The sequence below is a fragment of the Talpa occidentalis genome, unplaced genomic scaffold (assembly GCF_014898055.3).
Source record: "Talpa occidentalis isolate TD23 unplaced genomic scaffold, MPIMG_talOcc4v2.1 talOcc4.5, whole genome shotgun sequence".
Classification (NCBI taxonomy): Eukaryota; Metazoa; Chordata; class Mammalia; order Eulipotyphla; family Talpidae; genus Talpa; species Talpa occidentalis.
Genome location: NW_023604861.1, coordinates 65,363,956 through 65,377,432, shown reverse-complemented (window position 1 = coordinate 65,377,432; position 13,477 = coordinate 65,363,956). Strand labels below are relative to the sequence as shown.

Genomic DNA, 13,477 nt, shown 5'->3' with positions numbered 1-13,477 from the left:
CTGATTTGTTGCCTGGAATGTGCTTGGTTTTATGATCTTGACTTAAAATATTCTAAATATCATATATTTAGAATGAATGTAGTGTATGTAGTTATTTGAATAAATTCTGCATGTATTGATTTGGATTTTAGATGTTATATTTAGTAGCTTCTTGCAGATTTTCCTTCTATTAGGATATTTATTCTCTAGTTATTCCTATTAACTCATTTTGTCTTTCCACTGAATTTAAGTTTAGTTTACAAAAGTAAGCCCAGGTTTTGACTTCAATTGTCTGGTGACTGCAATTTTAATATGTGGCTTTAGACAAGTCACTTAGCCTATTTGAATCTCAGTTTCTAATATACTGTTAGGAAGATTATAACAAGTAGATTTAGAATGCAGGGACTTTATTTTTCAGGTTCTTTATGAATAAGTTAGTTTAACTACAACTTTTTAATTTTTTTTAAAAATTAAATTTTTTTTTCTTTTTTTAAAAGATTTATTTATTTATGCACACAAGAGCTGGGACACAAGCCAGAGGTGTGGGAGGTGAGAAGACTCTCCAGAGACAGAGTGGGGAACAGAACAGGCAGATCAACCAAAGAACTCTGCTGAGGGGAGCAGCAGGCAAAGCAGGAGAGGTCTGCTGCGCAATGTGGGTTGCTCCCTGGCTGGCCGGGGATCGAACTCATGCTGCAGTGGCTTGGAACAGCTCCATAGGTTACGTCTTAAACCGTTGTGCCACCTGGGAGGCTATATTCTTATTGCTATATTCTATATTCTTATTATAGAAGAATTGCTATATTGCTATATTCTTATTGCTATATTCTTGTGCAATTTAGATTCAATGAATAGAAAGCTAAACTTCCAATTTTTGTGTTTTTTTTCTTTGAATATTAATTTTAAAAAGGGAAAAAATTGAAACCTGAAGCAATTCATTGGTTATTTTTAAGAATAGTCATTGGCTGGTGAAAATTTTATATAGGAACCTTTTCATTGCTGGGTATAATATAACCTGGTTGGTATTAACTGCTAATGTTACTAAGATTACCAGCAATATATAATTTCAGCTCACAAATTTTGGACAAGAGATATGATATTGACATTATTCAGAAGATTTACAGTAGATTAGTAAATATTCATTTATTTAACATTTATTCAGCGGGAGAAGTTACCTGTAGGAAAAAAGAGTCTGTGTTTTAACATTGGGGTATGTTTGCTGTAAGACCTGTTTGCAACACAATCATATGTTAATATTCCTGACTAGGAATTTTGACATACTACTTATTCATAGAACCCCTGTTGAGGCACAAATTGAGAGATTCCAAAACACAGTATAAAGTTCTAGAGTAATAGGAAAATCACAGCTATGATTGTGAAGTACAAATTACTTATTGCTTTACCAAAACACATAAGTAGTTTGTTAAGCCAAAAGGTAATTTAAAAAATTATAGGAATTTTCACTCTAACTAGGTCAGAAATTAATTAAGAAACAACTATATTTGAAATTAATTATTTCTTTTGGTTCACTCATTGACTAAGGTGTTAAATAGTGAAAATGGGAAAATGCAGGGCAAAATGGGATCTCTGTGAAGTGAAACTCTGTCCCTAGATTGTTCATTCACCTTCATAAAATACGACTTTGTATATATGACTTTTGTAGATTTTATTTTGCAGAGGAAGGTATAGTTTAGTTCCAGTGCTGATTGTTTTCCTGGCTATAGGTCATATTTGCCTTAAAATATGATTGGTTCTAATTAACTAAACATTGAGTTTTAAAACATGAGCTTGAAGTTCTTGTTAGTAAAATTAAATGAGTATACTGAGAATCAGTATATTTGTTGTGAAACAAAAATATTTCAAATTAACATTCATAAATTTCCCATTATAAGAGCTTGCATCAGAATTTTTCTGGTCTTATGCACATCTTCAATTCGACTTATTATAAGCTTTCACTTGAACCTGGAAAATCTGATCGTTAGTCAGAGAAATTTTCAATGTAATATGATTATAGGCGACCTCTACCAATATATCGTTGTAGCCCTCAAAATTATTCTAAGATTTAAAAATATATTCTATCAATTTAATTTACCAATGTTCATTGTTGGTTACCCTATCTTTGTGTTGCTCTTCTTAGATTTCTGGTGAGTATAGAAAGATTTTGACAACTAGATAAATTGTTAACATTTTCCCACTTCTATTTATTGTGCTTTTACTCTATGTTTATGATTTATATTATAATTTTATTTGTCTTTATTAGATATTTTATCATTTTCTGTAATTATCACTGATAGACTTTTAGAAACATTTTAAAATACATATCTGACTTTTAAAATCCTCTAATTCAAAATGTCTGATACTTTTATTAAGGCTGCAAGGTGTGACTGTTGTAAATCTCAAGGAACTCTTAAAGAGAGAGTGCAGTGGCGTGGGGAAATGAAGCATTTCTGTGATCAACATTGCTTATTACGTTTCTACTGTCAACAAAATGAGCCCAATATGACAACTCAGAAGGGACCTGAAAACTTACATTATGGTATGTAATAATCTAGGAAATAACTTAAAAACCTATATAGCAATCTTTAGTTTCTTAGTTCTGAAGTCATAGAAATAATGAATAATTGATTTTGGAGATAGTTTGGTAGCAACTTTAAATTCTAAGTTTCTGTGGATAGAAATACCCTGTATGATTTTTTTTAAAGATTTATTTATTTATGCATATAAGAACTGGGGTACAGGCCAGAGGTGTAGGGGATGAGAGGATTCAACAGAGAAAGAGTGGGGAACATAACAGGCTGACTGAAATGCGCTGCTGAGGGGAGCAGCGGGCAAGTCAGGAGAAGTCTGCCGCACCATGTGGGTAGCTCCTTGGATGGTGATCAAACTGGTGCTGCCATTGCTGAGGACAGCTCCACAGGCTGCATCTTAACCCCTTGCGCCACCAGGGAGGCCCTGTATGGTATCTTGAAGATGTGTTGCATTTCATATTCCCCCCTTTTTAAAATGTAATGCTAGTTGAAGAGAGACTTGTTGGAGTGGAAAGAAACTAAAGAAATTTAAAACAAAAATTCTAATAAATTCTTTTGCGTACTATGTGTTATCTGCAATTTAAGTGAAAATCAATTTTAACAAATTGTATCTGCTAGGTTAGTTTGGGAGGAAAAACAAAAAGCATTAGGAGATGTGACTTATTTAAAATTTAGAAGCAATGTATAATTTGAGGCAGCCAAGGGAAATGAGTTAACCACACTTTTTAGCACTTTTAGTATTCAAATTTTTTATTCTTAAAATAACTTAAATATTTTCTTCAGTAACTTTTAAAAATCAATAAAATTTAATGAGGCATGTGGATTTAGAAAATTCTGAAAGAAATATAACTAATTTTAAATTTATTTATATTTTCAGATCAAGGTTGTCAGACATCCCGAACCAAAATAACAGTAAGTATTGCTTAAGTAAGGTGCTAAACTATTCATTTTAGTGTCTTCTGTTGAAATAGTTTAAATATTCAGCTGAATTACTTGATATTATAACAGGTACTTTCATACATACATGCTAAGGAATATTAAGGTGAATTAATTCTGACTTGTATCCAATTGGGGGAGGTTTAAGTGGTATTTGTCTTGGAGGCCTACAATAGATATATTTGCAAGACATTACCAATAGTATATCTTAAATGATTGACTGTCTTTTCCTGGCAACTGTGAAAAAGCTTAAAAACACTTGAGTAGAATAGAAGGTTGCCAGGTTGGTGGTGGGGAGGGGAGGATGCGCGTGAAAAGAAGGAATAATTCAAAGTGCATGTTATTTGACAAAACTACTCATTAGGGCCAACCTTAAAGGGGATCTATAATGGAGTTGTGGGAAATGAAGGTGAAAGGCTAGATTATTAATGGCTTTGTCCATTCACTTTTCAAATTACTCTTCAAACTTAGATGTAAGTTTGGGGCTACAACTTCTGAATTTCTAAATTTGATGTGTTCATATTGTGTCTGGGGATTACTTTCTTTTGGTATAATACATCAAATTCTGCTGAAATGTTAACATTCTAAAATTTTTGTAGGTTTTAAGTGGTTGAAATTCATTGTATGTAATGACTACTAAACAGAAGAAGCAATGCTTTGCCTCATTGTGAAGAGCAGTGACCCTGCCCTGTGTATGCTGAGTCTAACAGTAATCACCAGTGTTAGAATACTGGTATTTATACACCCTTATCCAAGGGAAGTTCTTTTCAAGGAGCCACTTATTGGCATCACAATAAGCCTCAGCTCTAGTTAATTAATAATTAATGATTAACCATTAATCAATGGTTCTAATCTCTGGCTATACATTAGAATCACCTGTTCAGTTTTCAAAACCTCCCATTGCCTAGGCCCCAACGCAGAAACTCTGTATGTTTGAGCAGTTCTTCTGGTTGATTTTAATGTGTAATCATAGTTTAGAATCTCTGATATAGATGCAAGATTGGTGTTTTTGTTTTTGATGTCAATAACCAGATAATCTGAGAAAAGTATGTTTTTCTTTTGCTTTCCTCTCCTATCTGTTCCCTCCTTGTGGAAATGTATTTTTAAATTTTATAATTCAGAAGTACATAACATTATTCAGTAGAACAATCCTATTTTAATACCAGGTGCTTTGTATCCATGACAAAGATGTAAAGATAATCACTTCCTGTCTTGTTATCTTGTGAACATAAGGCAGTTCCTTAACCTTATTTCAAAGATGTAAGCTTTTGAAAAGGCTTTCAGAAGCCCTTTCTACCACAATACTAGATACCTCTTTCACAGCACTTGAAAGATATTTTATGACAATAAAAGGATGGAAGGAGTGTTATTATTGGGGAAAGAAAAGTCAGTATGCCATTGCAGCAATTGCCTTTAGTCTTATAAAAATCCTCTCTCATCTTTTCTTTTTTTAAAAAAAGGTTTATTTATTTATGCATACAAGAACTAGGGCACAGGCCAGAACTAGGGCACTTGGAGGGGTGGGGTGAGAGGATTCACCAGAGACAGAGTGGGGAACAGAACAGGCAGATTGTGAAATACACTACTGAGGGGAGCAGTGGGCGAGTCAGGAGAGGTTTGCTGCACCATGTGGGTAGCTCCCTGGCTGGGGATCAAACTCATGCTGCAGTGGCTGCAGATAGCTTCATAGGTTGCATCTTAACCCCTTGTGCCACCAGGGAGGCCCACTCATTTTTTCTTTGTAAGCTTTTGGTACCTTTTAATTCTCTACCCATAAATTTCAAAGGATGAGCCCTTAGCTATATAATTTTGGGCAAGTTACTTCACTGTTGTTAGTCTGAATTTCCTTTTTTATAAAATGGTGATAAATATAGTACCTACCTCAGAGTCATCACATAGTAACTGCTAAACAGTTGGAGGCTGTTATGTACCATAACTCATATAATTAGTAGATAGGTATAGTAGTTAAGAACATAGGCTTTGACATCAGAGGAATCTACTTGAATCCTGACTTTAGAATTTTAGCTGTCATCTTTACGAGATTGTATAACTTCTGAGCTTCTGTTTCCTCATTTGTGAAATGGGAGCGATAGAAAGATCTACCACTAGGGTGTTATGAGGATTAAATACACATTTCATAAATTATATAACTTTGGTGCTTTATGTAGTATCTTAGTGTGTTTGAATGCCTTACAAACAATAGAAATTATTCTTGTAATTCTGGAGATGGGGAATTCCAAAATCAAGGTCATGCTTCCTAATTCATAGATGACCTTCTTTCTGTCTCCTCACATGGTAGAAAGCTCTCTTGGGGGGGGGTGCTCTTTTACATGGGCATTATTCCTGTTTAGAGCTCTGCTTTTATGACCTAATCACCTCTTAAAGGCCCTACCATTAAATACCACATTGTGGTTTAGGGAATTTTGGAAGAATGCAGGCATTGTGTTCAGCACTTTCCCTGCATGTGACAATTCATCAACAAATGAGGACTCTTGTAACTATAATTTTTATTATTTTTCATTCTGTAGTATTTATTATAAATAGCTAAAGATGCTACCTAATAACTAGTGGAAAGTTGTGAAGCAGTTGTCAAGGATAGGTTTTCATAGTGATATAGTTTATTGACATGACACAATATTTGCAGAATGAGAGGAGATAAAACATTGAGTAATCCTAGGATATGATTTTGAACCCCTTGTTCTTATGTGGGGATTCTAGATTATTTTTTAGTTTGTACCAGAGTTAGTGAGTGCTTGGTATGTAGAAGGTACTCAATAGCTGTTTGGTAAATTTGTCTTCCCATTTTACAATTTGCCTGACATTACAAAGCAGTAATATTAGAGCCAAGTTCTCTAGCTCCTTGTTCATGACAATATATTTTTTTAAAGATTTATTTATTTATGCATACCAGAACTGGGGTATAGGCCAGAGGTATGGCGGGGAGGGCAAGAGGATTCACCAGAGACAGCGGGGAACAGGAAGAGTGACAGAAATACACTGCTGAGGGGAGCAGCAGGCGAGCCAAAAGAGGTCTGCTGTGCCATGTGGGTAGATCCCCAGCTGGGGATTGAACTTGTGCCACAGTGGCTGCGGATAGCTTCATAGGTTGCATCTTAACCCCCTGCGCCACCGGGGAGGCCCCATGACAATATTTCTTATGCCTGATTAATTATGTGGTTTGAATCCCAATAAATATAATACTCATACTAGTACCAGCCCTCTTGGTTTATATATATATATGTAATTTGTAACTCATAAATTAATCTATCAAACATTTTTTATACCCTTCCACACCTTTAAGTATATACATTTTAAAAATGGAAAATGCTTTATGTATGGTTGATCCTCATTTGTGAATTTGCTGCTGTTTAAAAAATATTTGTAACACCTAAATTTATGGCATTTTAGAGGATATTTGCAGACTTGCAGAATGGTGAAAAATGACTCATATGAGGCTTCCCACTGAGGTTGAACAACCTGAGCTTTTGCCTTCTTGTCTCATCTCATACTGCAAACAAGTATTCTTTCCCCAGTCCAATTAGTGCTGTGATTTTTTTGTATGTTTGTGCTTCTTTTGGTGATGTTGCAATTTAAAAAGTCCTCCAAGTGTATTGCTAGTGTGCTGTCTCGTGTTCTTCAGCACAGGAAGGCTGCTGTGTGTCTAACAGAAGAAATATAGTTTGTGAGATGAAATTTGTTATCTGACTTTAAGTTCAGTATTCGTGAATCAACAACATGGTGCATCCAGAAAACGGAGTAAGAAATTCACCTGTACATGAGGCAATTCAAATGGTGAAAGAAAATCTATAGTGTATGGTGAAGCTATGGAAAATATAGATTAGTGACTTAAATTGTGGATTCATGAGCTTAGCAACTGATTTTTTAAAAAAGCACAGTGAAGGATATTGTTGTGAGTCTTTGAGTTCCCAGCATGTTACTCAGGACCAGGTAAATGTTAAACCCCTCTCCTCTCCTCCCCTCTCCTCCTCCTCCTCTCCTCCTCCTCTCCTCCTCTCCTCCTCTCCTCCTCTCCTCCTCTCCTCCTCCTCCCCTCCTCTTTTCCTCCTCTGTTCCTCCTCTCTTCCTTCTCTCTCTTCTCATTTATTTATGCATACAAGAGCTGGGGTGTAGGCCAGAGAAGCAGGGGGTGGGGGGTGGTGAGGGCATTCACCAGAGACAGAGCGGGGAACAGAACAGGCAGACTGACTGAAATACACTGCTGAGGGGCGCAGCGGACGAGACAGGAGAGGTCTGCTGCACCATGTGGGTTTCTCCGTGGCTGGCCGGGGATCGAACTCATGCTGCAGAGGCTGTGGATTGCTTCATAATGTGGTATCTAACCCCTTGCGCTACCAGGAAGTTCCTAAACCCCTTTTTTTCTAAGTGCTGACTGGCTTACACATTTTAGGGCGATATGAATAAAAATGCAGACTTTTACAAAAATGAACAATGATGTAAAATATAAATAAATAAATTTTTAAAAAAAGAAAAAAAATACAGACCTTGCAGATCAGGAAGCTGTGTAAGAATACCTGCTAAGTGTTATGCAGGAAAGGGGTTCATGGACAATCAAATATTCAGTGCTGATGTGGCTGGTGTGTTTTTACAAATTGTTGATAAATGAATCTATATGATACAAGAGATCACCAAAGTTCCTGACTTTAAAGAGACCTTGCAACCTTGCCATTGTGTGCCAATGCCAAAGGTAACTTTAGGTGCAAATCCCTCCTGGTGTACAGAACCTTAAATCCATAAACAGTTAATGGGAAAAAATTCAACTAAATGCCAGTTCATTTAAGATAGGACACAAAAGTATGAATGGTATCTAAAATATTTTGGAATCGGTTCCACACTGCCTCGCCACAGAATTTGAACACTATCTCCAGAACAAAAACCTTGCTTTCAAGGTTTTATTTTTGAAAAATATCCATTGCTGCGAAGAGCTCAAAAGAATGCCCATCTCAATATTGTTCTTTTTATTTATGACCAAAAATATTATGTATCTCATCCAGTCTCTTGGGTGAGCGTGATAAAAGCTTTCAAAACCCACTTCATGAGAGAGCTCATGATGCCGTCAAAGGAAACCAGCATGAGAGACCACCGGAATTCACTTACTATCTGCAACATTATTGGTTATGTTGGCACAGCCTGGGACAGCATTAAGTGGTCTACTGTGATAATTGTTGGGAAAATGTTTGACCATACTGTGTGAAAAATTACAAATTTTTAAAGGTGTTACAGAAAATCAAGTGTTAAAAACACACTATATTACAAATAAATGGAGAAGGCTTTGGGGTCATGAAGGAAGAAGATATGGAGGAAGTTTTAGCAGAGAAGGCAGTGGAACTCATTTATGAAGATCTGAACAAGATGGCAGAACATGGCATCAGAGTTAGTGATGAATGTCAGCCATAGACTCCAGGAATTATTCCTCTGACAATGGTTAAAATATTGGAATGGAATGAATTCTGTCTTGGGAAAAATTGTCAGTGACATGGAAGAATTTGACCCTATGTATAAGCAAAGCCTCAAATTTAAACACCACTGTTTTTACATCTTATATCAAGATGCTGAAAAGATTTGAGGTGAAAAGGCAAGCCAGACAAAGCTGATAGAATATTTGAAGCCAGTTTGGATGGGAAAATCTCTGACATCGTCAACAACTTACAAGGACCAAACTTCTGAGGTAGAACTGCAGATGTCAACATGCCTTCCTTATTGGCGTCTTCCTTTTCTGCAGAATAAATTTCTTCAACTTCTGCCTTGATTTTCATGGGGTACCTCAAAGTTGAAAGGTTTAACCACACAGTACACTGCCCCATTACACAGTAAGAAGTTAGTTAATATTTTTGTTAAGACTTTAAGTTCTTAACGCTCCCTCCCTCAGGAATTTATTTGCAATGTACAGTATATGTTCACAATATGGAGTATGAGTACTGACTAGTGTGTCTACAGTGTATTATATTTGTGTACTGTGTATGTGTGAACAAGACACAGTGAAAGTTGATATTCACGGTATAGTAGTGTTATACACAAAAATGTTGTGATTGCATTATAAAGAAATACTGCATTTGATTATAAAGAAATACTGTAAGAAATATACATAAAATGATTTTAAAAAGAAACAAGGTATTGATAAATTGATGAAAATGTTGTAATCCAGAGCTAGGAGGAACCTTATCCTGGTAGCTCTGTATTTCCTTTTAGAACAGTGGTTCAGTATTCACTACATCAATGTTAATGGCATTAGAACAGAACTTAACTATCCCAGATAATGAGAATTGACTATATTAGTACTCAGTACTTTCCTTCTTCCCACACCCATATTAATAGGTGCTATGGGAGCATCTTAGCTTTAGTCCCTTATGGACAGATCTACAGCTTATTATAGATTGTGTGTGTGTGTGTGTGTGTGTGTGTGGGTGTGTAGGGGGATGTTTGTGTTCCATTTCAAATATTGTTGCAGTGAACATGGTGAAACATCTAGACAGACTGTCTATAGGATACATTTTTAAAAATTGCAATTGGTAGGAAACAGGAAATATACAGCTGGATACTATTTTGGTATTTCTTTTCACTTTTCTTTTCAAATGTACAAGTTGTTTATCCAATAGAGGGTGCTAGAGTATCGGTATCAGCTAGCCATAATTTTTCCTTTGCAAATAAATTTAAGAGAGGTTATCTTGAAAATTCAGGTTAACAACCTTGCTTTTGTACATAAAAGTGAGAACAATCTTTTCATGTTTAAAAAAATGATTTGAAGATGAGAAAAATTTGTAGAATGAATGAAAAATTTGTACTTCTGCTTTGCCAGTCATGATAGTCATACTGATCCTTCCAGTTTATGATTCTGATAGATAGTAATAATAGCATAATTTGGTTATATTCTTCTGTTTTTATATTTCCTCTGCAGGATTTAGAAATCAATATTAATCAACACCAGGAAGTAAAAAAGAGTGGAGGCAAAAATAAAATGGTTTTCTTTGCTTCTTTATAGGGTTCAGCACCACCCCCCTCTCCAACACCTAACAAAGAGATGAAGAACAAAGCAGTTCTTTGCAAACCTTTAACAATGACAAAAGCTACTTATTGTAAACCTCACATGCAGACCAAATCTTGTCAGACAGGTAACTTAGAAAGTTTGACATATGTACATCCCCATACTTGTACCTTATTTAATAAAATTTGTGCCTTTCTGAAACAATAGGCTACAGAATAGATTTGTTTAGTCACTGTCATTTCTGTTGATTTTGCTTATCCAATTTTAAAAATTGAGGTTATAGCATATTTAAAATCATTAGTGAAAATCAGTATCTGATAAAGGTCTCAAATATGAGATAAGTGAAAAATGCTATATCAAAAATTTCCTTGGGGCTGATCCACTAAATTTAAAGTGTTTCCTCTGAGATAATCTCTTTAAGTGTGGTCTGTAATTGTAACGATTTTGTGTCCTGTGGGAATGAGCTAAAGTAATTCCAATATGTGTTTTATTCAAGTTTAAAACTTAGTTCTATTGTGATTATTTTATTAAATTAAACAGGGTGGATTATGAGGAGAATCTGGGTATCTGGAGCCGTATTTATGTCTTTAAAGGATATTTTCTTTCTGTTAAAACCTATGTACTTTCTATAATAGCTACTGCATTCAGTTTTATGGTTTGTATTGTTTTTAAGTTACCCAATCCTGTAAAAACTAAGAATTTTTTTTAAATCAGTACCTAAGCTTTTAAATTTTCTTTGTTACCAAATAATTTTAACACTGAGCATCTATATGTTAGTTATCATTGCTCCTTTAACACGTTTTGTGTTTTTAGATGATACTTGGAAGACAGAGTATGTCCCAGTGCCTATCCCCGTGCCTGTGTATATCCCAGTCCCTATGCACATGTACAGTCAGAATATTCCTGTTCCTACTACAGTTCCTGTTCCTGTAAGTCAGATTTTAACTTCTTTTTTTTTTTTTTTTTTAACTTCTTTTTCATCGAGATTTTTCAGGTGTAGGTGTTAAATTACTACCTTAACGAAGCTAGTAAAAGAGAGGTTGAGTATTTGCCCTTTTTCAAGTTAACTTATGGTTGAATCTCTGATAGAATTGTGTTTAGTCAGGTAAATAGTTATCTTGAGAGTGAATTTAGCAGATGTCTGTGTCTGCTTTACACATATTGTGTGTTATATTCGAGTTCATTTTAGAAAAATTTGTGAAGTCATAAGGTTTAGACTGAAACATACAGAGTTTTATATAAAATAACATTTTATTTAATCCTACATCAATTGCAATACTTAAAATACTATGTCCTAAGGCTTGATTAGCCTAATCCCCTGCAGGATAGAAATACCTCAACAATTCTTTAATTTTTATTTTAAAGGTGATTGCTTGTATTTTGATCTTGCTTTGTCATAAATTTATTGTCTTAGTTTTAATAACATGGTCTTTCCAAAGCTTTTATCCAAAATGGGATTATAAAGTGTATGTTGTATTAGAGTAATTTTTAATGTGGAAAGATACTTTTTAATGTTTAGTAAACCTAACAAATACTTTGGTTAATTAGGTGCCAGTTCCTGTTTTTCTGCCTGCCCCATTGGACAGCAGTGAAAAAATCCCTGCAGTAGTTGAGGAACTAAAAAGCAAAGTTCCTCCAGATTCTCTTGATTCAGAGATGCTTACGATGACAGATATGATGACTGAAGATGAGGGGAAAACAGAAGCTGCCAGCGTTAATAGTGAGCTACAGTATATTAAACCCTGTGAATAACTGTACTGTTGGTTTTTAATAAATGTAATTGTTATCATATATTCAGGACATATCATTATGTTTCAACTTGATATTGGAGTGGAGCAGCATTGCAACTAAAACGTATTTTCTATTAAGAGATCTACCCAGTATCTAGCTAGGTACTTACTTATACCAAGCCCCTAGTTTCAAGTATAGTCCCTGTTTTAATTGAAATAAGATTTCATTTGTAAAATCAACATCAAAATTATTCTTGTTATAATGGACTAAGATACAAAATTAATTTGTACTAGGCTTCAATATCTACTTAGCTCCTGTTTTGTAATAGTTATCTCTGAATTTCTTTTATTGATTGTACAGTTGACCCTTGAATGATGCTGAATTTATAGGAGCTGACCACCCCCACCCATAGTGGAAAATATATGTATAACTTTTGACTCCACCAAAAGTTTACTACTGGTAATCTGCTGTTGACCACAAGCCTTGCTAATAACAGAATACATGTTTTATATATTATATGCTGTATTCTTACAATAAAGAAAGATAAAATTATTAAGAAAAATTATAAGGAAAAGAAAATACATTATTAATACTGTACTGTATTTCTTAACATTGTAAGTTTACATTGTCTGTTTATAAGAAAATCTGTTTATCAGTAGACCAAGCAGTTCTAGGTCATATTGTTCAGTGGTCAACTATACTAATAATTTGTATTATCTAAACCAGGGCTTATCTTACCATATGATAGGGCAGTGCTTACCAAATGGTGAGTGGGTTGATATGATTCTTTTGTATTGAAGTGTGAATTCCTCATAGAAGGGGTGTTGTTTTGTGCATTCTTTGCTTCTAGTATGTGTGCATGGTCTATGTTTATCTGTTTCCCACCACTCTAAAGTGGAAGAAATTAATTTCTTATTGTGGGTTACAATAGAAAAGTATTTCGACGCACCTGTTCAAAACATTGCAAAGTGATTGTAAATAAGTTAAATATTGAGACAATGTAGAAAATCTTGGTTCACAGTTTAAAAAAAATGTTGAAAACTGCAGTTATCCACCCTCATTAGTTTATTTTTGACAAGAGATTACTTTTTGAAATATTCAACATATCAGAGTTGCTTTACTCTCAAAACATAATAACTTTTGAAAAGGGGCAGTCAAAACTTTATAGGATTAAGATTTATTGTATACTCAGGATTATCTAATTATAATTACATAGTTTATAGTAGTTTGTATTTCAAAATAACTTTATACCCCTTTTTTGATGGCATATTAAGTATTTTTGTTTTGCATTTACAATTAAAAG

General features: G+C 34.6%; 1 protein-coding gene across 2 annotated transcripts in view; it reads left to right on the top strand.

Moving 5' to 3' along the window:
- The window catches only part of ZMYM2 (zinc finger MYM-type containing 2), a 125,804-nt gene that overhangs the window by 85,632 nt on the left and 26,695 nt on the right, over positions 1 to 13,477 (top strand). For both annotated transcript variants that reach the window (XM_037527367.2, XM_037527366.2), the window contains 5 exons: positions 2,350 to 2,515; positions 3,385 to 3,419; positions 10,441 to 10,570; positions 11,257 to 11,372; positions 11,992 to 12,163. In XM_037527367.2, the coding sequence (XP_037383264.1) occupies positions 2,350 to 2,515; positions 3,385 to 3,419; positions 10,441 to 10,570; positions 11,257 to 11,372; positions 11,992 to 12,163 (619 nt within the window). The remainder of the gene's footprint in view (positions 1 to 2,349; positions 2,516 to 3,384; positions 3,420 to 10,440; positions 10,571 to 11,256; positions 11,373 to 11,991; positions 12,164 to 13,477) is intronic.